The sequence below is a fragment of the Syngnathoides biaculeatus genome, chromosome 3, assembly GCF_019802595.1.
Source record: "Syngnathoides biaculeatus isolate LvHL_M chromosome 3, ASM1980259v1, whole genome shotgun sequence".
Classification (NCBI taxonomy): domain Eukaryota; kingdom Metazoa; phylum Chordata; class Actinopteri; order Syngnathiformes; family Syngnathidae; genus Syngnathoides; species Syngnathoides biaculeatus.
The window spans coordinates 37,447,335-37,472,610 of NC_084642.1; the positions used below are offsets into that span (position 1 = coordinate 37,447,335).

The 25,276-nt window shown below is 40.3% G+C and overlaps 1 protein-coding gene across 13 annotated transcripts in view; it reads right to left on the bottom strand.

Annotated features, from left to right (window-relative positions):
• Positions 1-24,287, bottom strand: part of dis3l (DIS3 like exosome 3'-5' exoribonuclease) — a 63,893-nt gene extending 39,606 nt beyond the window's left edge. For 3 of the 13 annotated variants that reach the window (XM_061815679.1, XM_061815678.1, XM_061815689.1), the window contains exons 1-3: positions 24,005-24,287; positions 18,340-18,493; positions 1,690-1,818 (exon numbers count right to left, since the gene is read on the bottom strand). In XM_061815679.1, coding sequence (XP_061671663.1) covers positions 1,690-1,818; positions 18,340-18,493; positions 24,005-24,149 — 428 coding nt within the window. In that variant the 5' untranslated portion in view covers positions 24,150-24,287. Of the gene's footprint in view, positions 1-1,689; positions 1,822-5,034; positions 5,148-16,249; positions 16,496-18,339; positions 18,494-18,575; positions 18,691-18,785; positions 18,934-19,019; positions 19,223-20,204; positions 20,340-24,004 lie in introns of those variants that run through there. The other 10 variants (XM_061815684.1, XM_061815685.1, XM_061815681.1 and 7 more) reach the window with 10 other exon arrangements.
• Positions 24,288-25,276: the final 989 nt, after the last annotated feature.

Sequence of the window (25,276 nt, forward strand, 5' to 3'; positions counted from 1 at the left end):
TTGCCTATAGACGTGAATGTTAGTGCGAATTTTTTTTTTTTTTTTTTTTTTTTCCTCTTATGCGCCCTGTGATAGGATGGGGACCTGTTCAAGGTGTACACCGCCTTCTCCCCACATTTAGCTGAGATCCTACGTGGCAAGCCCAAACGTATTGTGAGGGTCTGCTGCGAACGGCTGGCAAATTAGTCTGTCAAAAGTAATTTCAACTCCCATCTCTGAAACGACTTTGCTCATGTTCCAGGGGAGCTGGGAGACATTGAGACTGAGTGGACGATGTTCCGCACCTCCATTGCTGAGGTGGCCGACTGGAACTATGGCCGTCAGGTGGTCCGTGCCTGTCGTGGCGCCAACCCCCTATATCTGGGGTTGAGTTCACTGTAACATCACGTGGACGTCGGCAACAGTGCCTCTGGATTGGCAGACTGGGGATGGGGGGTGGTCCCCCATTTTAAGAAGGGGGACCAGAGGGTGTGTCCAACTATAGGGGGATCACACTCCTCAGCCTCCCTGGTAAGGTCTATTCAGGGGTGCTGGAGAGGAGGGTCCGTTGGGAAGTCGAAACTCAGATTCAGGTGGAGCAATGTGGTTTTTGTCCTGGCCGTGGAACAGTGAACCAACGACACCCTCGGCAGGGTCCTTGAGGGTGCATGGGAGTTTACCAGTCTACTTGTGTTTAGTGGACTTGAAGAAGGTATTCGACCGTGTCCCTCGGGGAGTCCTGTGGGGGGTTCTTTGGTAGTATGGGGTACTGGTGTCAGAGTTTGGTCCGCATTGGCCACAATAAGCCAGATTAGTTTCATGTAAGAGTTGGACTCCGCCAAGGCTGCCCTTTTTCACCAATTTTGTTCATAACTTTTTTTGGACAGAATCTCTACGCGCAGCCGAGGCGTAGTGTGTGTCTGGTTTGGTGGCCTCAGCATCGCATCTCTGCTCTTTGTAGGTGATGTGGTTCTGTTGGTTTCATCAAACCATGATCTCCAACGCTCACTGGAGCGGTTTGCAGCAGAGTCTGAAGCGGCTGGGATGAGAATCAGCACCTCCAAATCTGAGATCATGGTCTTCAGTCGGAAAAGGGTGGCCTACCCTCTCCAGGTTGGGGAAGGAATCCTGCCCCAAGTGGAGGAGTTCAAGTTACTTGGGGTCTTGTTCACAAGTGAGGGAAGAATGGAGCAGGAGATCGACAGGCAGATTGGTGCACCTATATTCCCTATAATATATAACCCTATATTTAAACAGTATTTGATATGAACCACAATGCAATTTTAAAATCAATGAAAACCTCAGGGGAATTTTAAGAAAAATTGAAAAAAAACATTGTAACCAACAATTCCCTACAAAATTGAAGATCATCACTTTCTCTACCCCCTCATTAGGAATAGCTGGAGTCGGTACCAGCTAACTTTGGGTGAGAACTGGGATACCCTGGACTGGTTGCCACCCAATAGTAGAAAATATTACATTATATTTTACCAGAGTTATAGGGGGCATAAAATTGAAAATCTAATCCAAAAGAATAGTAAGAACATGGATTATAAAAGAAAAATTGAAGCATGCTAAACCAGAAATACAAGACTGTACATCTCTGCGCATTGTTTTTATTGAATTTAGGTCTGTATAAAACAAAAAACATGCGTACTGGGTCTAACCTCAACATTATATTGCGTGTCTATTCTTTCAGTAGCAACTCACCTGGTCTGCCACTGTTCGTGACTCTCCCCATTGTCCCGCAGACAGAAGGAAAACTCTTGAAATTCATTAGCAAACAGAACACAGTCATGTCGGGGATCTTTCAGCAGGTTTCGTAGACGGTTATATTGTCTGCTTAGAGAAATATAAACAACAGAATAAAAAAATAAATAAACAGTTGTACCTTTTATAATAAAAAAACAGTTGCACCTCATGTGTCACCATTGACAAAATGAGCTGTGTACTTCCATCAGCAACAAATTCCACAATAGCAAAGCAAAGCAAAGCAAATGTATATATATATCGCGCATTTCATACAGGAGCTAACAATTTACATGACAAAGCATTTACAGTGACGAAAATGAGTATTTGAACACCCTGCTATTTTGCAAGTTCTCCCACTTAAAAATCATGGAGGGTTCTGAAATTTTCATCGTAGGTGCATGTCCACTATGAGAGAGATAATCTAAGAAAAATCTAGAAATCACAATGTATGATTTTTGAATGTTTTATTTGTGTGATACGGCTGCAAATAAGTATTTGAACATCTGTCAGCTACAATTCTGACCCTCAAAGACCTGTTAGTCCGCCTTTAAAAGTCCACCTCCACTCCATGTATTATCCTGAATCAGATGCACCTGTGTGAGGTCGTTAGCTGGAGAAAGACACCTGTCCACGCCATACAATGCATACAATGCAGTCGTCCTGTCCCATGTGCAGAAAAACACCCCCAAAGCATGATGCTTCACAGTAGGGATGTTGTTCTTGGGATGAACTCATCATTCATCTTCCTCCAAACACGGTTAGTAAAATTGTGACCAAAAGTTCCATTTTGGTCCCATCCGACCACAAAACTTTATCCCATGACTCCTCTGTATCATCCAAATGGTCATTGACAAACTTAAGACAGGCCTTGACATGTGCTGGTTTAAGCAGGGCAACCTCCCGTGCCATGCACGATTTCAAACCATGACGTCTTTGTGTATTACCAAGCTCTTTTCAGGTCACTGACCAAATCCTGTCGTGTCGTCCAGGGCTGATTCCTCACGAGGTGATATCTTGCATGGGGCTCCACTCTGAGTGAGAATGACCGTCATGTTTAGCTTCTTCCATTTTCTAATGATTGCTCCAACAGTGGACCTTTTTTCACCAAGCTGCTTGGCAATTTCTCTGAAGCCCTTTCCAGCTGTGTGGAGTTGCACAAATTTGTCTCTGGTGTCTTTGGACAGCTCTGTAGTCTTGGCCATGTTACAAGTTTGAGTCTTACTGATTGTATGGGGTGCACACGTGTCTTTATGCAGCTAACGACTTCACACAGGTGCATCTGATTCAGGATAATACATGGAGTGGAGGTGGACTTTTAAAGGTGTACTAAGAGGTCTTTGAGGGTCAGAATTCTAGCTGATAAACAGGGGTTCAAATAATTATTTGCAGCCGCATCACACAAATAAATCATGCAAAAAAAATCATATATTGTGATTTCTGGATTTTTCTTTCGATTATCTCTCTCACAGTGGACATGCACCTACGATGAAAATTTCAGACCCCTCCATGATTTCTAAGTGGGCGAACTTGCAATATAGCAGCGTGTTCAAATACTTATTTTCTTCACTGTAAAAGAAAAACATTTAAAACTGAAATTAAACATGAAAATGATAAAAGTACAATTAAAACAGCATACAGTGCACAAAATATTTAAAAATAGAAATACTCTGAAAATCATGAGAAAAGCCCAGTATTTTCTTTGTACATATGGATTACTTGAGTTGTAATGTGAATAGCTTGCTTTTCTAGTTTAATAGAATTGTTTTCTTCGTAGTAGTTAAAACGACGAGTAATGATTGTATATATTTATTAAGAAGGTTGATTATGCCAAGTCGCCAAGTATGCACAACGTTGGGGAAAGTGGAATCCTAAAGTTCAAAATATTAGATCGTTTTTGTGTAACCGAATTACAGAAGCAATGAATTGCTATGCATTCCCATATAGCATGAAAACAGGTATCTGTGGTATTTTGGGTGCGTTGCACACACACATTTGATTGTGAAAAGCCCATTTTATGCATAGTATACTGAGTAAAATGTACTATATGGAGTACTTTATATTGTATGAGCTGCAGATTTAAACTTTTTGTCATTGTAAATGTAGTGTTACAGATATGTATCGTACTTACGGTCACCAGACATGGAAAAGTTCTTCCCATGTTGTGATTGGTAGGTATATTGATTCAGGACTCCCTCCTGGTTTTCTTTTCTGAAGAACAGATGGACTGATTCTATTTTTCTCATTTTTTAATTAAAAATTACAGCAGAGTCTCAAGTTTGAATCCATTTAATTCTGGTCTGAAGCACGATCATTAAAATAGTTTATTTGAGGTAAGATTGATTGAAAGTAGTGCCTAATTTTGAGATTTGATGAGGTATTCATCCCTAAATATTTATTATTTCCCCAAGCATTAGGGTAATCTGGGTGACTTGAGTTTGTACTTCTCTTTAACAGTAACATTGGCTGCTTATATGTTACTCTCTGTTATGTTTGGGTTCATAATATGTGGGCATGACCGAATGCATATCACCAGATTCTTGTTTCATGATATCGTGAAATGCTATTTTTGTAACCTGTCAAAAGGTATACAAGTATTTTCATGGACTGCGCGATATGGCATATGCCTTTTCATCCTGATTTTAGTTTTACATTATTTGATCAAAAAGTGAAACAGCTTCAGTAAAACTAAATGCACAGATCTTGTATTCCAATATTTACCTTCAAATGACTAGAAACCTGTAATTCGTGACACAGTATGGCATCAGCAATAAGTTAACCAGCTATGTCCACCTAACATTGTAAAACTCTGTCATATTAATGATGCAACATTTTAGTCCAGCGCAGTAAGCAGAAATTTTTAACAAATTGGAATGAAACCAGTCATGTGGGACTCCTTATTTCTACAATATTCATCAACCTTGTCAACAGCACTCCTGGATGTTTGTGTTGGAGGGAGGCATTTCAAGTCACAGGCCAGATGCAATTTAGCTTCATCAGCAGAGCTCTGCTTTAATGAGGTTGACCGCTGTCAACTCTTGCTCAAGGGCTGTGTTGGCTTTGCTGTACCTGAAGCTCAGATCTTATTCAGTCATCGCTAGAAATCCTATCATACCAACCTGTCAGTTACCTTAAAAAAATTCTTACATTCTAAAAGTATAATTGTGTCTGGGAAAAAAAGTGCATTAAAATGAAACTAGAGGAAGAAAAGGCAGAAGAGAAAGGGGATAAAAGCTAGTGAGAGAGAAGGTGGGGGGGGCTAGGTGGAGGTTCGGGAGATTCAACGTTGATTTCAAAACTGATTACCTGGAAAGGTTAGCCAACTATCCAAGCGGTTCTCACATTGATTCTAGGAGGGGCAATGTAATCGCACAGCTTGCGCAACGTGTGGAGCAGTTGACATTCATAAGATTCTTGGCCTGCAAGTGGTATGAGTAGGCTATGTCACAAACTAAGATTTCCAAGTTTCCACTAGAAGCAGCAGTAAACACACAACTTAAAAAAATAAAAAGACTAATTTATTAAATGCAGTCTTTACAAAAAAAAACAAAAAAACCCCAAAAACATGCATTTTAATGCAGGCACAATGTGATAGAGTAATTTTAACTGCAACAATGAAGTCTCGAAATTTTTTTTCCTGTATTACGCTAAAATGTGCCTTGTCAGGAACTGACCAGTTATTTTGAGGTTACTGAGCAGGCTTTTTTTTTTTTTTTTAAATGATTTTGTTATTATTTTTATCATCTTATAAATCGATTTGAAGTCCCCTGGATGTCAATACTCCCCAAACGAAAAATGTTGTAGTGTGTATGAGGTGACAAAAAAATTCACACACCCAATAACGCACTCTAAACGGAATGTAACTTGAGTGATAGGTTCATTAAGCAGTGTAGCTAAGCAAGAAACATGGCACTCATGCCACACAAAGGTTCAAAAGTTTGGTTGCATTTCAACAAATAGGATGACGACAGGGTAACTTCCAACACTTGCAGAGCGGAAATTTCCTCAAAAGGGAGGAAACAAGAAGAATATGAAGAAGCATTTGTGCACACACGGCATTCAATAAACTTGACAATTTTGTGCTTTTGATCTACTCTGGGGAGAATCGCAATGGCAGAGATAAGATCTAGAGTTAGTAACACTGTCTATCATTTATCTCAATGTAATACCTCCAGGTTAACAATTAACAAGTGAATAAATAAGAGATTGTTAATTTCTATTCTAAAAATTATACAACAGAATAGAATGACCATATGGCGCATTGTATTAAAAGGCAGTCTCTCAGTTTCAGGTGCAATTTCAGTATTTAACACATATATAAAGCACATTGTATTATTGGGCGCAGGCATGGTAGCGCTCACGAGACAGTGAGGCACAGTTGTCCCTTTATTTTTGCAGCATATACTTTTTTTTAATCACTATGACAGGTGCAAGCAAGTCACCAGTCAACACGCCAACCTCACACACTGTGTCCTACCAAACACCACAGCAAACAGAACAGCACAACCAGCAGACAACAAAACAACCAAAACGATGAGCCAAGAAACAATTGACACATGCACATTAAACGCATTTTACATACGTTTAGCACCGCAAAGCATATGGCTATATAGCAACACTATCTTAAAACATACTGTAGCCTGCAATCACGCAATTTAAAAAGGCTCTGGGAGCAAAACTGAGTTTGGTTGTACTTTATTTAAAGCCCAACTGACACCAAAAGCATGAATTTTAGTATATTTTTTTATTTAAAAAAAAAAAAAAAAAAGGCAGCCAGAATGGACCCATCCATTTTTTCACCACACAAAATGTTTTTGATGTATATAGCTTTTTATAATTCCCGCCATGAAAATCCTCTCAAGGGATTTGTTTTGGAGAAGAAGCAGGAAGTGATGTTATTTGCAGACAACCACTCAGGCGGGTTCATGTGTTTATACCAGTTTTACCTGCGGGAATGTAGAGTTTTGTTCCTTCGTGTTAGCCAAAATGCCGGCTCGTTGTATTGCTGGATACTGCTTGAACATTCGGGAGGACAGATTCAATCTACCCGCTTCCAAAAGACCCGGTTCTCCGTGAAAAATGGATTGCACAGGTGCAAAGGACGAGAGCTTTGTGGGTTCCAAATGACATAAATAAATAATAGTTTAGGGGGGGACGACATAATCCTCCTTTCAGCGATGACAACGCTCGCAGTCGAGCCGGGCCGGGCCGCTTTATGGCGTTGTCACTCAAGGCTGAGTACACTACATACTGTCATACATGCCGTTGGGGAGTCCGTCAGTTAGAAGTGATCCGCATATCATCTAAATATGGCTCAAAACGATGGGGTAATATTGCCCCAGTCACTTCACTCGATTGTGATAAGTTCTCTTCTTCAAAAAGAGCTTCCGTGTCAGAAGGGGTGTCAGAAAAATCCGAAAATCTCGTTTGTCTCCCATAGCAGATGGCACAGCATCTTCTCAATGGCGACTGTACCAGTGTGACAGCTGTAAATGACGTAGCAGGCAATATGGCTACCACTTGGATGTTGAGTGAGACTTCCGCAACTTTGTGCATGAATGACACGCTCTCCACTCATATTTATTTTTTCGTATAGACATTGAAATGAACAATATAACACGTAATTTTCATAATATCTATTCTACAAATGTATATAGTGATGTCAGTGGCACTTTAAGTATATAACAATGTAAACAGTGAGTTCAGTTGTACTGTATCGAACTATTTAACAATGTAGCAATAAAATATAACGAGACTAGGTTAGAACATACAGTAGGATGCATGCACGCTATTTAAAAAGGCACCCAGAGCAAAAATGAGTTTGGTTGTATTTTATTGAAGTATTTGACAATGTACATACATCCTCTTCCACGAATCTATCAAAGTCCTTATCTTCTCTATCCAAAATAAACAGCTTGGCAAGTTCTCCATCAAACACCAAGTTCCCTCTCGTCATTGTCGTTGCTGAGCGGCTCCTCAAATATGATGCCAGCTTTTCAAACAGTGGAAGCAGACACCTTAGCCCAAGCAACCACAATCCATTCACAAATTGGGGTGCAACTCACCCGACGCTGTCTCTTAATAAAGTTGTGTTCGCCATTTTTCATCCATTGCTCCCACACCGCTCACATTACTCTGTACTTCCTGTTTACATTGATGCCCAGCGAATTAAGTCGCTTCGTCAAGCCTCACGGAATAATGGCAAGTCCCGAGTTGATTTGCTGTGCTTATTTTTTTCATGGCGATTGTTTGTTCTTTGATCATTTATCCATTGGTCGAGTTGTTCTAACTCAGGCCATCGTGCCGTGTTTACATGGAAACTCAGATTAGTCTTTTTGACCTGGCGAACCCCGTTTTCCTGCTTCGTCAACTTTAGCACAATGGATTTGTTGATCTTGAATTCTCTCGCGGCTGCTTGATTCCCTTGTTTCTACGGGTAACTGACAGCTAGCAGTTTAACCTGTGCTTTGTAAGAGTGTCTCTTCGTTGGTGTAATTTTGGGGGTCCTTAGCCAAAGTGATGTTTAGCACAAAACGCATACCGGCATTAGGACTGAAAAAAAAAATGTGGTTCCGATTTCCTATATTTCAGAGCGAGGATGGGTACGTATTTTTTTTTTTTTTTTTTTTTAAGTTACAAGACATCTATGGTGTAATTTCAATGAGATACATCTCCAGATTCCAGCAATTAGGTGGAGTTGGCATGTTTTAATGGCATGCATAGCTGAGTATCATCGACATAACAGTGAAAGCTAATCTCATATCTATCTGTATTTGAGTATGAAATTTCAAAATGGCAGACGAGAGCTAGAAGCCAGTAGAACAGCATAATGGTAGAGCATCTAGAGCCAAATGTTACAAACAGCACGACCAGGAGACCTAGAAGAACACAGTCTGTGAAAGTGAAGGTAGAACGAATAAAACTCATACAGTATTTGATAGAGATGAAATACTGTAGATAGGTGGCATAGTCTATGCGTTTCGCAATTCGTTAGACTGTTGGCCTCACAGTTCTGAGGTCTGGGGTTGAAATCGAAGCTCCAGCTGTGTGGAGTTTCCATGATCTTCCTGTGCCTCTGTAAGTTTTCTTCGGGCCCTCCAGTTTCCTCACACATCCACATAAATATGCATTAATCGGGGAATCTAAATTGGCCTTAAGCGTCATTGTGAGTGCAGCTGTCGTCAGTCTCTGTGCGCAGGGCTCAACATTAACGATTGCCCGATTGGGCAAGAGGAAATTTTCACAGAAATATCGTAATTTTGCATCTATTAAAAAAAATGTGTCCCAGTTGATAGTTTTTAATAATTCATGGCCGACATCGTGTGACACAACGGGACAACAACAACTTAACATACAAGTTTCTGATTCGCTGGAGCTCGACTGAACAAGCCAATGACTATCTTCTACGGCGTAATAGCCGCCTCGTGCTTTGGCCAAGAATAGTTTAGTATTAGTTATAGCAGAATATAGACTAGATCAGGTGTACTCAATGTGTCGATCGACTGGGAAATTCTGGTCGACGGCGACAGCGTGCCGAAAAAAAAAAAAGACGTCAACCATATTTACGCTAGTCAACGAGTTACCCCCTATTTTAAGCCCTCGCTTATTTCTTAAAGTAAAGAAATCTTATCAAACATAAGTGTGGAGGCTGGAGTAAAGACAAAAACGTATCACTTTCACTCGGAGAGGGAGGTGGACTTTTTTTTTTTTTCCATGATGTCATTTTCAAAGCACGTTTGCCTCACCTGCCAGCGAAGTGAAATGTGTAGCGGCATTTTTCAACAGTTTATGGAAAATACAACACCGACATTACGCCGAAAAGCAAGCTGAGAATGAGAGAAGTGAACGGAGTAAAATCCCAACTGGCCGCACAGCAGTCACAGAAGCATCGTTCCGGGTTTGTCACATCACCATTAATAACAAGAAGTCCTTCCAAGATGAAGAGATGGTAAAAAAAGCATAGCTGACTCATTGTTCCGATCTTTTGAAAATAAAGCGGAAATATCTTCAATAAAAGCTCTACAGCTGTCAAGGAGTACAATTACGCGGTGCTGTGAAGCCATGGCTGTGAACTTATGTGGCAGGACATCGCAGATTGTGAGTGTGTCTTACTGCAGTTGGACGAATCTGACATGAGTGACATAGCCCAGGTGTGCATTTTCATTCGTATGGTGTTTTGTGATCATCAACGTGAACTCAGAAAACGAAAAACGTTCATAGTTAAGTATGTTGTGTAATATTGGCATGTGGGGTTATCGCAAGGCAAACAAACAAATTTACACAAAGAATCCTCAAACTACTTTAAAATAAATATGTTTTGCATTTTTGTAGTTGATTGAGCAAGTCACAAAGATCTTTCTATTTCATCAATGGTCATTCTAAAAAAAAAAATAAAAAAATAAAATAAAACTTCAGCCCCCTCCGTCTGGGCACCCCTGGACTAGATAGATAGTACTATAGAATAGTAATAGTTGAACATCGAAATACAACTCAAGGAAAATCTGAGGTAAGAAAGTCCGACGTAGTTATATATTTTTTTTTAGACAAATGATAAGTGCTGTCATTTCAATGGCCATGTTGGCGACAGAAACGGTGATGGCGCGATGAAGGGTGACTTTGAGGGTCAGATAGTGGTGGACTTCGCAAAAAGGATGGAATTGGTAGTGGTAAACACTTATTTCCAGAAGAGAGTGGAACAGAGTGACCTACAAGAGTGGAGGTAGAGGCACGTAATTTGAAGGAGGATACTAAGTATAAGGTAGTGGTGGGCAAGAGTGTGGCTCGACAGCATAGAATGGTGGTGTGTAAAATGACTCTGGTAGCAGGTGGAAGATTAAGAAGGCAAAAAGGTAGAACAGAGATTCAGGTAGTGAAACTTAAAGGAAGCATGTTGTGTGGTTTTTCGGAAAGAGGTGAGACAGTCTAGACTGACAGGAAGAGCTCCCAGACCAAGAGTGAAATATTACTGGCAACGTTTTCAATGAGGCAGGCACAAGAGTACTTGGGGTCTCTTCTGGTAGGAAAGGGTAGAAGGAAACTTTGTGGTGGAACCCCAAAATACAGGAAGTCATTCAAGGAAAGAGATTAGCGAAGAAGAAGTGGGACACAGAGAGGACTGAGGAGAGGCGAAAGGAATACATTGAGATGCGTCGTAGGGCAGAGGTAGAGGTGGCGAAGGCTAAACGAGAGGCAAATGGCGGCATGTACACCAGGTTAGATACGAAAGGAGAAAAGGATCTCTACAGGTTGGCCAGACAGAGGGATAGAGATGGGAAGGATGTGCAGCAAGTAAAGGTGATTAAGGATAGTGATGGAAATATGTTGATTTTGATGCCAGCAGTGTGCTAAGTAGATTGAAAGAATACTTTGAGAAGTTAATGAATGAAGAAAATGGGAGAGAAGGAAGAGTAGAAGAGGCAAACATGAATGACCAGGAAGTGGCAATGATTAGTAAGGGGGAAGTTAGAAAGGGACTGAACAGGATGAAAAATGGAAAGACACTTGGTCCTGATGACATACCAGTGGAGGTATGGAAGCAATTTGAAGAGGTGGCTGTGGACATTTTGACCAACTTATTCAATAGAATACTAGCGGGAGAGAAGATGCCAGAAGAGTGGAGGAAAAGTGTACTAGTTCCCATTTTAAATAAAGGCGACATTCAGAACTGTGAAAACTACAGAGGAAAAAAGAGGATGAGCCACACAATGAAAGAATGAAATGAAATGGGAAAGAGTAGCGGAGATGAGATTCAGGTCAGAAGTAAGTATATGCAAGCAACAGTATGGTTTCAGGCCTAGAAAGAATACCACAGATACATTATTTGCCTTGAGGATGGTCGTGGAAAAGTACAGAGAAGGTCAGAATGAGCTGCATTGTGTCTTTGTCGACCTAGAGAAAGCCTATGACAGAGTACCAAAAGAGGAACTGCGGTACTGGATGGGCAAGTCTGGTGTGGCGGAGAGATATGTTAGAAGAGTACAAGACGTGTATGAGGACAGCAGAACAGTGGTGAGAGGTGCTGTGGGTGTGTCAGAAGAATTTAAGGTGGAAGTGGGAGTGCATCAGGGATCCGTCCTGAGCCCCTTCCTGTTTGCAGTAGTAAAGAATAGGCTGACAGATGAGGTTAGACTGGATTCTCCTTGGACCGTGATGTTCGCAGATGACATTGTGATGTTCAGTGCAAGCAGGGAGGTGGAGGAAATATTAGAAAGATGGAGGCACGCACTGAAAAGGAGAGGAATGAAGATTAGTCAAAGTAAAACAGAATATATGAAGAGTTTGTTTTCAAAACGCGACATAGGCATTTTTTCAGATTTACGAAACTCGCGCCAAAATTATCCAGCTCTGAATGGTAGTTATCGGGATACTCTGATTTTTGTTGAAAGTGCGACATATCGTTCTATATCAGCCAAGGAAGATCACGTTTTATTTCAAAATGCGACATATCGAGATCTTATTTAGAGCAAAATGCGACATAATTTCGTTCAATCAGCGTGCGCTGCTGAAGCAAGCAGGATCCAATCAGAATTCGTCTAGAGGGAAGTTCCGGTATCTTCCACAACATCATCCAAAATGGCTGCGCCCACGTTTGAGAGAAATGCTAATGCCGAGTTTGATTTTATGTACGAGACACCGGAGAGAATGAAGCTGGGAAGGAAAAGAAACCCAGCGGAAACGGGGTCAGAAAAGAAGAAGCGCTTGCTATGATAGTAGACCCTATTTTTTCTCTTTGTGAAGTTGACCTATTGTTTCCTTTATCACATTTGGATTTTCTTTTACATGAATTCTATTTTTAATAGAAACTACTGATGTGTGAATCAGTAATGTTTCTTTTCTACTTATGAACTGAAAGAAAATAAAGACTTTTGATCTTTGTAGATTGTTTTTGTTTACACTGAAAAATATCCAGTACAGTCAGTAGCAAACCTTTTCATTGTTTTGCCATGTGATACATTTTACCATGTTTTTTTATTTGGATCCTTGGCATGCATTTTTGTCGATTTTATCTTTACAGTGTTTCTTGCTTTCAAGCTGAACTAAGTCTTGTATTTTGTTTATCAATGTTTAATAATATCGAATAAATTAATCAGTGATTGTGCTGGTTTACTTGCAGGTTGTCCCATTGTGAGGGTGCTTTTCCCATTTAATTTTAATTCTTTATGAAATTATTGCAATTTAATACTTCAGTTCTCATCCAAGTACCATTGCATCTGAATGTAATAAACATACTGTTTTGTCTATGATTGTGTAATGCTTGAATAGTAATTTTGTTGTTCAAAATATTTCACCAACGATCATTAATGAATGAATACATATTTATAATTCTATGCAATCTTTTTTTTTGCCATTTTTTATGAGGAAAGTCATCGGCTATGACTTAAGAAAAGTTGACATTAAAAGGAAATCAACACCCTTGGAGTAGATTCAAATTCTGTCTATGAGCATTATGAATACTGTTATTATTACTACAGACTTGTATCCTATTCTGCAGTGTTCTTTCCCCCGACAGCGACAGCTATAAATAAAATCAAAAGAAAGAGTCAGATTTCAAACAGTGAATTTGTGAGTTTGAAACTGATACCTAACTCTCTAAATGTGGTGGTCATGGTCTTAAATATTATTTTAAAATGCTTGAAATGTTAAAAGGCAAATAGTTTTCATGATTGCCTATCAAAAGCAACTGATTTAAAAAAAAAAAAAAATACAGCTGCTCCTGAAGGTTTAAGTCGAAATTTGGATATGTCTCACTTTGCCAAGAATACAATGTTTGGATATGTCTCATTTTGGAGAAAAAACGAAATTTGTCATCATAAAAAAAAAAAAAAAAAAAAAAAAAAAAAAAAAAATCGGTGAATATTAAAGCCAATATTTTTTTGTAGTATGGTGTTTAGTTACTTTTTAGCATCTCTTTCCATCCCCCAATAGTTAGAGAGAGTTTTCACTTCAATACCAAGCCCTTATCTCAAAATGAAAAAAAAACGGATATGTCTCATTTTGAAAACAAACTCTTCATATGTGCATGTGCATGAATGAGAGGGGCGGTGGGGGAAGAGTGAAGCTCCAGGGAGAAGAGATACCAAGGGTGGACGACTTAACATACTTGGGGTCAACAATACAGAGCAACGGAGAGTGTGGCAAGGCAGTGAAGAAATGAGTCCAAGCATAGTGGTGTTCTATGTGACAGAAGAGTCTCCACTAGGATGATGGGCAAAGTCTATAAAATAGTGGTGAGGCTGGCAATGATGTACGGATTAGAGACGGTGGCACTGAAGAAACAACAGGAAGCAGAACTTGAGGTAGCAGAAATGAAGATGCTGATGTTCTCGCTCGGAGTGAGCAGGTTGGATAGGATTAGGAATAAGCTCATTAGAGGGACAGCCAAAGTTAGTTGTTTTGGAGACAAGATTCGAGAGAGCAGATTTCGATGGTTTGGACATGTTCAGAAGGCAAGAGAGTGAGTATATTGGTAGAAGGGTGCTGAGGATGGAGCTACCAGGCAAAAGAGTGCGAGGAAGACCAAAGAAAAGGTTGATGGATGTTGTGAGGGAGGAAATGAGGACAGTGGGTGTTAGAGAGGAAGATGCACAAGATAGGCTTAAATGGAAAAAGATGACACGCTGTGGCGACCCCTAACGTGACTAGCCGAAAGGAAAGGAAGAAGACTCTTGGCCGTACAATTTCCAGTCAATTTTCATCGGAAAGAAGATAATTGCTGTCATCGATGACAATATTTTGACATGACAATTATTCATTTGTATATATTCTGATGAAACAGCGACACACAAAAGGGAAAACTGGCTGACATATTAAGCGGCACCCTGTCAGTGTTGTAAACAAATCCACATGTTTGAAATTACACACTGATTGGCAATTCATAGTTCCTATTGAGTTGTGCTGAGGGAGATGACTTGCTAGATTTCCAGATCAATAAAAACATTTCGTATTTTTTTCCACTTGTCCTTTGCTAAAAGTCATTCTTTAGTCTTTTTATTTAGTCATTTGTTATTGTGCCAAACGTTTAACATTTTTAAAATTTTTGTTTTTATTATTGTATTTATTTTTTGTCACATAAGTGCAATAAATGATAACAAAACCTATATTATATTTTATATGATGTAGGGATTATCATCAGTTGCTATAAAAGCATGTAATATTTGTTGAAAACTATGGCAAGTGGGCTTTCGGATTGGGCAAGTGCGATTTTGATTCACTTGCCCAAAAGGGTGAGTAGCTGCAAAAGTTAATGTTGAGCCCCGAGTATTAGTAATATATACTGTAGACTATTGCACAATCCGTCACTTTAAACTGCTCCCTTTGCGCAATTGTCATTGCACTGGACTAAAATGGTAAACCACGAACGGGTAAAGGCAGTCTGTATAAGCTTAACAATGTGGGGTATTGACGCACTCTTTACTGCTCTAAATGCTAGAAGACTCTGCATCTTGCACAACTGTGACTTCTGAGGAATAGTTCCTTTTCAGTGAATGTCAATTGTTCTTGTATGTTTGTTCTTCTTCTCAGTACTAAACATGAATGTCGTACCAGGGTGGCACTGACTGGCGGAGACATTCCTTGTGTAATGCTACATACTTGTCCATTAAAGCTGATTCCGATATTTGTTTTCAAAACATTTTCTATGAGAATCCCCTGGTATCCCATTCAGGAGCCCAAGTTGTGGGCTTCTTTGGACATTACTGCTGTGCTTTTAAAGTTATGTTAGTTTTGAACTAAACAGTTTATGCTCATCGAGCTGTTTGTTCTCCTATTGTCTGAATGAAAATCAATAACAGAATTGACTCAAAATCAGAAAAATCTGAGCAATTCTCATCTCTGGTGACAGAACAAACCAAACGTATAGTACGAGTAGGGCTTTTTTTACTTGTAACTTTTTTTTACTTTTAATTTGTAACCAAAGAACGGTTGATGAATGGTTAGCATATCTGCCTGACAGTTCCGAGGACACGGGTTCAAATTATTTGACTCATTTTGCCTTTTTTCACCGGTGGTGTGTGATGTCACCTCTTGTGCCAAAATGTTGAGCTCCAGTGTGTAAGCTTCAAAATAAAGCCTACACACTGGAGCTATATATAAACTATTTAAGCTACCATCTTAAAATAGGAAGTCAAGTTAAAAATTGCACATATAAACAATTTGATGTGATAAAATAGTCGCTAATTACTTAACAATTCTATAGTTCACTTTTAGCTAAAACTTTAACTTAAAAGGGGAAATCCAGTACTTTGCATGAACAATGTATCCAATAGGTCATGTAATATGTACTCTATTTTGACAATGTGATGTTAAATCCTCTCTCATTTAATAGTGCTTTGAGAAGATTTTTTTCCGGAGCTCCGCGCCATCAGCCTTTGTGAAGTTTCCATAATCTCCCTGCCTCTGCGTGAGTAACCTCCGGGTACTCCGGTTTCCTTCCACATCCGCAAAACATGCATGATAAGTCCATTGAAAACTCTAAATGTTGTTTAATTATATAGTATGTGCCGTGCGGCTGAATGAAACTTACCTCTCACCCAGAGTCAGCAGGGATAGGCTCAACCATGCCTGCGACTCAAGTGAGAACCAGCAGTTAAGAGAATGGATGGATGGAGGGATTATCACAATGTGATTATACAGTTTTTAATTGACAGGATACACGTCTTTTTCTTTCGGCTTGTTCCATTAGGGGTCGCCACAGCATGTCATCTTTTTCACTCTAATCCCATCTCGTGCATCCTCCTCTCACCCACTGTCCTCATTTCATAGTAAACATCTGGGGAAGGAGCTGAATCATACTGTCTGGAAAAAAAGCACTCTTCAAATCTGAGACAACTGGTGCAGCCAGGTCTCAAAATATTAAGGCTGTAGGCAGTTTCGTGAGTTGGTGAATCACAATTCAAAACCAATGTCTGATTTTAATTGGTTAATTTTCATTACATTTTTATGTATTAGAAACTGAATCAAGCTATTGTTGTGACCACTGTGGGTTTATCTTTCATCAACAGAGATGTACCAACAACTTTATCCAGGTGTTGGCTAGGAAATTATTTGACTTGAAAAAAATGAAGGATCACAGTTCTCATTTCAACCAAATGATCATTTCTGAGGGAAAAATAACAAGCCAAGCAAACCAATAATCTTTAGTGTATAGTGGATTGTAATACTTAAGTTAGGCTACTTTCTAAATTTTACTATTCCACACTTTATATTATAGGTGTCCCAATTCGATCTTTTAAATGGGAAATCGGTTCGATGTCCAGAAAATCGTCTCGATCAGACTGGATCTTCAAATCTCGATTTTAACACTCTAACAATCAGTTCCTTCCATACTTCAGCACTTCTATCAATCATTGCCTGGATGGCTTGAGGATTCCACGTGATTGCTAAAACAGAATGCTAAGATGTTAACAGTAGGAATGAGAGTGAATGTTGCATGCTCAAAGTCATTTATTGACACTACAATTTTAGTTCACTGTAAAACTAAACTCATAACAAAATAAAGCTATTGAATGGCCAAATACATTACAGACTTTTTTTTCTCGAGTAATATCTTCCAGCAGCAAATCGGTGCTTTGTGCCATTATTGTTCCTGCCACCTAGATCAGCAGTGCAATGAAGAAGGGAGTTAACTCCAAGGAGGACAACCTCGGTCCTGGAGAAGGTGTCTCCCCAGTGTCTCCTGACCACGGTCAGGTGACCGTACCAGTAAAGGTTAACACTATATAAAGAAATACAAACAGGCAATATAACAATCCTTCCGCCTATATTACTCAAACTCTATGAAAAGATGTTAAATGAAAAACATTTGATCGTTAACTTCTACTTTCTCTGTTATTCCAAGTGTGTATCTCATTGCGTGCACCACACTACCTCTCAGAGGTCAAGAGCTGTACATAACTATACAATTACTTCATAAACGTAAAAAAATATTGCTCTGAACAAACATCATTCCGAAGATGTCTTTTTGTGTCGTTTTTTTAAATAAATTTAATATGTTCAATAAATACATGTATTTAAAAAAAAAATTGAAGGACGCCGTAGTTTCCCAACAAGTTGGCCAATGGAACATACATATATACGTACATAAAACAACGCATGCACAAAACAGCAATAATTGGGACCAACTCAGTCTGTCTGAAATTTACAGCCTGGGATGTATCTGCCTGATATTTTCATCACAAACACAGGCAGGCAGCAATGTTAAAAGAAAAAAACTATCCTCTGTTGTGTACAAAACCAACACATCTTACCGAGGACCCATTTTCTGGCCAACTAGGAGCCTAATGTACAATAAACAAAGTTCAACCTTCTCCAAGCAATGCATGCACAAAACTTTACAACAACTGCAACTTTCAAAGAATTCATTTTCCCCACTGGCTGTCATTCAAAGCAAAATAAAAATTTTGTAGAATCACCAAGCAATGCATGCACAAAACTCAGCAATAATAACGAATTTCTGACAACTGCCTCTTTCAAAGAATCGATTTTCCCACTGGCTATCCGAATAAAAATCTACAAAAATCCTATACAAAGGGTTGCGTATGTAATTTCAAAGAGACCATTCTGTTGTTGATCTGTCGTTAAACTGTAGATTGGAAAAGAATTAAGTGTACACACCTGCGTCCTTTACAGTGATGGACAGCTTGACAGGCTGTCTGGGTAAAGACGATCCCCTGCAGCTCCCTAATCTCCAAGATCTCCTGGTAGTCAACTACCACTCCCACATCAGGAACCACATAGTGTGTTAAATCTCCTGGCAACACCTTCCCACCTGGGAATGGTAGACGTGATTCAGAAGGGTAGCATTTTTCCCCACCTTGTTTAATAATATATAGAACTCAAACAATAATTACATTCATTTTCTTTAAGCTGTCTTTATACTACATCACTTTATCACGGTGAGGGGGTTTGTGTACCCCACTGATCTGAGGATCTAAGTTCTCAAGGGTTATCCATGGCAAACAGGTCCTAGGTGAAGGACCAGACAAAACCACAATTCAAGGATCCCCTATGATGAATACAAACAATGGAAAATGTTTTCCCTCGGCCAGACACGGGAATACCTGGCACCCATGGAGCTCAGCTGGGCACAGCTCAAAGAGAAAACTAAGGTCCCCCACCCCATGGGGTAACCACCTATGGGAGGGAGCATGGATGCAATGTGAGCTTGGTGGCAACTGCAGGTAGGGACCATGGTGGTCTGATCTTTGGCTACAGAAGGAAAGTGCTTCAGCTGGTGTGCAAGTTCAACATAACATACTCAAGCTTGTTTCATAATAAAGGTTAGGCTCTGGTACCAGTCTTCTTTAAGGGAATTGGACTCTCTCAAACTCTGGAAATGCCCATGGCGAGAGGCACTCAGTAGGTGTTGGCATTAGAGATGAATGCGGACTTTCGTGAAAATTCCTGAAAATACAAATGCGAGCACTGGGGGAGGGGTCCGGGGTTGGGGTGGGGGGTTCTTTTTTAAATTGATGGCTTTGGTGCATTCTGGCGATATCTGTGAACAAAATTCAGACAAAAATTGAAAGTAAAATTCTTAAGTCCTGACCAAAAAAAAAAAAAAAAAAAAATTGGGCAGAAGTTCCCAAGGGCCAAGCCCAGATTTTTTTCCCCAATCCCCCTATCACTGCATAACACAAAATCATATTTGTCATTAAAATATGCTTAAAATATGCCATCTTATCTCAAGACAAATTATTTAAGTGAACTATTCAGTAAAAATAAATCTAAAATTGTCCTTTTCCCCACAGTATACATATAGTATAGCTATAGAATATACACGAAAATATATCCAAGAATTTCTACACTGTACAGCAAAACATGTTAAAGAAGTTGATCTGGAGTAATTACTATTAACGTTTAAGTCTCAAACTTGTGACGTCGCGTCGTATTGATACACTCGACCACATTGTTCACTATCTTAGATATAGATCAAGTAATACTATAATAGTATAATCAGCTGCCTTTAATATTTCGATATATATATATATATATATATACACACACACACACACACACACACACACACGCGCACACACACACACTTGAAGAATGTACAGGTGTGGTGTGTGATTGGGGATGGCCTTAAAATAACTTACTGGATTAATATAACCTAACTAAATTAAAAACAAAATAAACATAACTACAATAGAAAACTAAAATATAAAACTCAGAAATGATTTGGGCCATGTGGTCCCTATGCAGCACTTGATTCGCACAATCGTTGCTGGACATAGATTGCTGCAGAGATCATCTCTCGTGATTGGTCAGTTTTAGTCACATACTCAGACATACTCAGCATTCCCCTTGGTTCCACATACAGGGTTCACACTCAGTCTGACCAAAAAAAATTAAGGCCTTTTAGGGGCATTCTTTGGGGCTGACATGAAAAATTTAGGGCTGACACGGAAAAAATTTAGGGCCGACACGAAAAATTTAGGGCCATCGTAGGAAATCAAGGGTAAGGAAAAAAGACTCACCCAATGGTGCCATCAACCATTCTTGGTTCATCAAATGTTCCAGTATCTCAGTACCTGTGACAGTGATCACCTGTCGCCCCTTGTGGTAGTTCTCAGTGATATGACCATTGTCAACGTCTTCACATAACAGTATACAGAAAAACAGATTCTAACTACAATTGCAACTATATACACAAATGTCTTCTACTGATGTCTGTTTCAGCACCCCTACTCTAGCTCCTTGAGCCTACCCAGTGCCTCCTCTATTTGTTGCTGCAGAGGTGCCAAAGTGGGTCTCTTGTCCTTTGCTCTGCCTCTGAGTGCATTGGCCTCGGTGATAAACCTCAGATTCCTCTTTTCTCCTGCCTCCTCACACAGCCTGTCAGCCTTCACAATAAGCGTAGATATGTCAGTCTCAATTCTGGCTTTTTTGGCTTTGAGGCAGAAGAGATGAAAAGTGGGCAGCGATGCCAAACGTAGCCAGGTACAAAGTCTTCCTTTCCCCAGAGTGGTACTTTTTAGCAATGTCACTGTCTGGGAACGTGACTGCAAACACTTTCGAATTATTTTCACAAGATTTGTAACTGAAATGGCTGCACATCACTTTTAAAGTCCACACGATCTCTGCCTTTAACGAGTCCGTCTTCGTGTATTGAACTACGTTCATAAAGCCTGACTTCTGGCTGGACAACTGTAGGTGCGCATTAGGGATCGGAACCGGTATTCCACATTGCTCTATTTTTTCAACATAATTTCCACTTTTTTCAAGTTTCGCTGTTAGAGTAAAGTTGGGACTCAAAAGAACATTCAGTTAAATCAAAAAAACATCAAACATGGCATCGAGGAAACGCTCGGTATACTTTCAGAAAGGGCATGAAAGTATACCGAGTGAGTTGTTGAAAGCCATATTCAACAAGCTTGTTTGTCAATATTGTATACAAACTACCCCATTACCGCGGAGTAAATTAACGATCGATTGTGTAGCTCCGGAGAAAAGGAGCCGGAGGCGGAGTGTCGGACACAGGAACAAAACTTGTTTTATTGGCAGACATCAAAACACTACTCGCATAACGGGGGGAACTCTGAACTCGTCACTCCAGAAGAGCAACAACAAAAACAGTCTGTGCGGAACCCCGCACCCCAACTCGAGGTCCCGCCGGTGAATTATGTAAACACCACTATGGTACCGGTTTGAAAACCAGTTAATCGTTTTTTTTTTTTGCTACAACTGTTTGGTTAAAACCGGTTATGAAAGTAAGCGTTTTTTTGCGATCCCTAGTACACTTGCACTGCTAGTACCACTGCCTGAAGTTGATGCTTCACTATCTTGATATTTTAGAAACAGACTCATACCAACGGAAGATGAGAGAGTCTTCGCCAAATCAGCGTGTCTCCTGTTTATCCGGTGCGACTCCAGCGCTTTGACGCCCATCTTTTCAAGCTGGTAACTCTGCTTGCACAGATGGCAGTAAAACATGTGCCGATCTTTTGGATCTCGACGAACCCACCTCCCACAATCCTTACTTTCAACCCAAGCTTCTTGAAAAATGCACATCCCCGTGATACAAGTTGGATCGATGAAAGAACTCCGCTACGTCGTAACGAAGACGAAGTGAAATGCCTACTCACGGAAACAAACATTGGAATATCGACAAGATGGCGACAAGTTGTCAACACGGTGACTTCCGTTGACAATTTCCGGCTGATTTGGACGCCAGACGGATCGCTATTTTTTTTTACATAAAAGATTTAATTTATTTTTTAGGGAGAATTTTGGCGGTAGAGGTCCTCCTTTGGCCTTTTTAGGGGCTTGACCGGTTTTCGCGGATTTTAAGGACTTTTAGGAGCCCCTAAATGCACCTTCGAAAATTTAGGTTTTTTTTAGGGACTTTTAGGGCCGTGTGCGAACCCTGCACATACGACCTGCGCTTCTGCCTTCTTGAACGATTTTGCAGTGTAATTAAATGTATCATCTGCTCATCTAGGGCCATCTGTTCTAGCAGACACCGTTTCATGGTCGCCATTGTTGTTCCTTTGTTTCTTGTTCTGGAAAGTAAAAATAGCTGTTTGAAATGGCCATAAAATGCAGAGGAAACCCCACCCACTGGTGTCCTAGTCAATACCAGCTGTAGCAACATCTCTGACTTGGAAACGAACTGCAGCACATTTTCAAAACAGCAAGAGTTCTGCTCGAGTATAAAGCCAAACTGCACACAGGCTAGCCACAGTGCCATCAGCGGGGTCCTTGGCCACGCGAATATAAAGAAGGCTTTCGAGATACGGTTATAAGCTCATTCACCCGAGAGAGTCAAGCTGATGCCCCTTTGAATCAAGCGGACCTATATAAAGGGGCTCAGGAATCTCATCAGGATGCACCCTGAATGCCTCTCTGGTGTTCGCATTGAAAGGAGGTCCTGGGGATGACCCAGGAAATGCTGGTATGTCTTCAGGCTGGGCTTGGATTCCCCAGGAGAAAATCAACTATGTGGTTGAAAAGAGGGAAGTCTGAGCTGCCTTGCTTAAGATTCTGCTCCTGACCCTGGATAAGTGAAATAAAATGGATGGATTTCTCTATACTACACCCATGACAACATGGCTGACACAATCCTTTATTTACATTTTTGATCAAATGTGTTCCTTAATGTTAAAAACATTACTTTTATCATCCAATACAGCTTTTTGTAAAAGCAATGCCTTAATAAAATATAAATGCAAATACTAGCTTTTATTGCCTTTTCTAGCTACAATAATATATATATATATATCCATCTATCTATTTTCTGTGACGCTAATCCTAACGAGGGTCGCGGGGAGTGCTGGAGCCTATCCCAGCTGTCAACGGGCTGGAGGGGAGGTACACCCTGAACCAGCCAATCGCAGGGCACATAGAGACAACCAGCTGTACTCACAATCACACCTAGGGGCAATTTTAGAGAGTTCAATTAATGTTGCATGTTTTTGGAATGTGGGAGGAAACCGGAGTGCCCAGAGGAAACCCACGCAGGCACGGGGAGAACATCCAAACTCCAGCCACCCTTATATATATATATATTCACCCTCCGCCCCATTCTTACATTCCACTTAAACTCTCACAAGGGTTGCGGTCATACTGGAGGCAACCCAGCTATCTTAGGACAGGAACCGAAGTACACGCTGAATCGGTCGCCAACCAATTGCAGTGCTAAATACCCATTTTCTGAGTCGATTATCCTCACACAGGTGGCAGGAGTTCTATAGCCTATTCCAGCTAACTTCGTCCGAAAGGCAGGGTACACGCTGAACTAACTGTTTTGCCTGACAATCTTAGGGCACATATTAACAACCACTCGCACTCACATTCACAACTGCGGACAATATACAGTCTTCAATTAACCTACCATGCATATCTTGGGGATGTGGGAGGAAACCCTAGGACCAAGAGAAAACCCACGTAGACAGGTAGAACAAGCATACGCCATATCGGCGGGGCCGAGATCAGAAACCAGGTCCTCAGAACTGTGAAGCAGACGTACTAACCAGTGGTTCAACGTGCCGCCCAGGCGTTCTATCATGAATGTGTTGGTATTTGCAGGTTTAACTGCTATGAGAAAGAATAGAAATAACAATAGCCATCTTATAAATTACCAAACAACGCTGGTGTTGTCCATCTGGAAAACCTTGAAAACACTGCATTTAATAAACTAGTATGCTACGGTAACCTTGCCTCTGTGAGGCTGCCAGTTCAATTTAATTGGGTTTCTAATAGTCATGATAATCAGCTAAAATTTCAGATTGGATGTATGTATATCTGCCAAAAATAAGACCGTTTACATGACGGTTACCGTTGTCACAGTAGGCTTGACAAAGCGCGCTGTAGCATGGCACTCGGTCCCTCACGTAATGTTCGCGGACCACACGAACTTTTCGTCCCCTACTGCTCTTCAAATGGAGAATTCTTTCTGTCTTGATCATTTTGCAAGTCGACATGCAGCCATAGACATCCGGCTGTTAGCATCCCATAGCTAATGCAACTGTAACACGAGAAACCACAGTTACCATATCAACTCAACTTTCAGGAAGCCCAAACTACGTCACCCGAGTAACGTCCAATTTATAGACGCATTCAAGAACTATTGGACATTCCTGAACTAACAGGTCATACAGTAATTTCACTTGACATGTTGCACTTAATTTTCGCGTTCTTTCCAAAAGTAGAGGACAAGAAATAGAAGGTGTTAAACGACTCAACCCCTGCTTTCATTGTAGCCACGTGATATGATGTATATTTTGCAATACAGCAATGTAGAAGAGGTTATAAGTCATTTCATTTAACATTCGGTTTTGGTATTTTTTAGTTAGATTTGTATATTGTGCGAAGGCTCGATCTCTAGTGACGACGACAGGTATATTATTTCTTCAACAACATATTTAATATTGTAAATGTAGTTGATAGATGGATATGTAGATGGATATATGAACAATGCTTCATACTGTTTAATGTTTTGAGGATAGTTAAAAGAGGTACCTAAGTATTAAAAGTATGTGAAGCCTCACTTGATGAGGAGCCACATAATATTAAGAGGTGAAAGTGATCGATAAAACAAATGTTTCATGATTCTTGCCGGAACAAAACTAGGGTTTATTGCCCCAACCATGTGCTCCACGGTGATCCTAAAGCAGTTAAGCAAGAGCCAACCCAAAAGGGATGTGAGTGACTCATCTGATTGTCTCTGCTGCTCTTTGGTTGCAACGGGAGCGAATACGAGGCTGCAGCATCCCAGCTTCATCACACATTGAGCACAAATTCCTAACTCCACAAGCATTTCATTCAGATGACCGATTTCTCTCGGATGAGCTCCTTCCCCAAAAAAATTACATAAGTGTCAATGCTTCCGTTCCAATCCACCTTGACCACTTTGTATTCAAGTTACGAGAATTAACTTCAACGAAGACGCATCGTAAAGGTAAGCACCCAAGTTGACGTTTCTGACTGAATTTCCCCATCTCCACGTTTGTTTCATTTCATATGCGCTCCGTATCCATTTATTTCTAATAATAAAATGCAGAAACTCTGAGATGATTCGTTTTGGAAACTCTGATTTTCGTGATGTCTT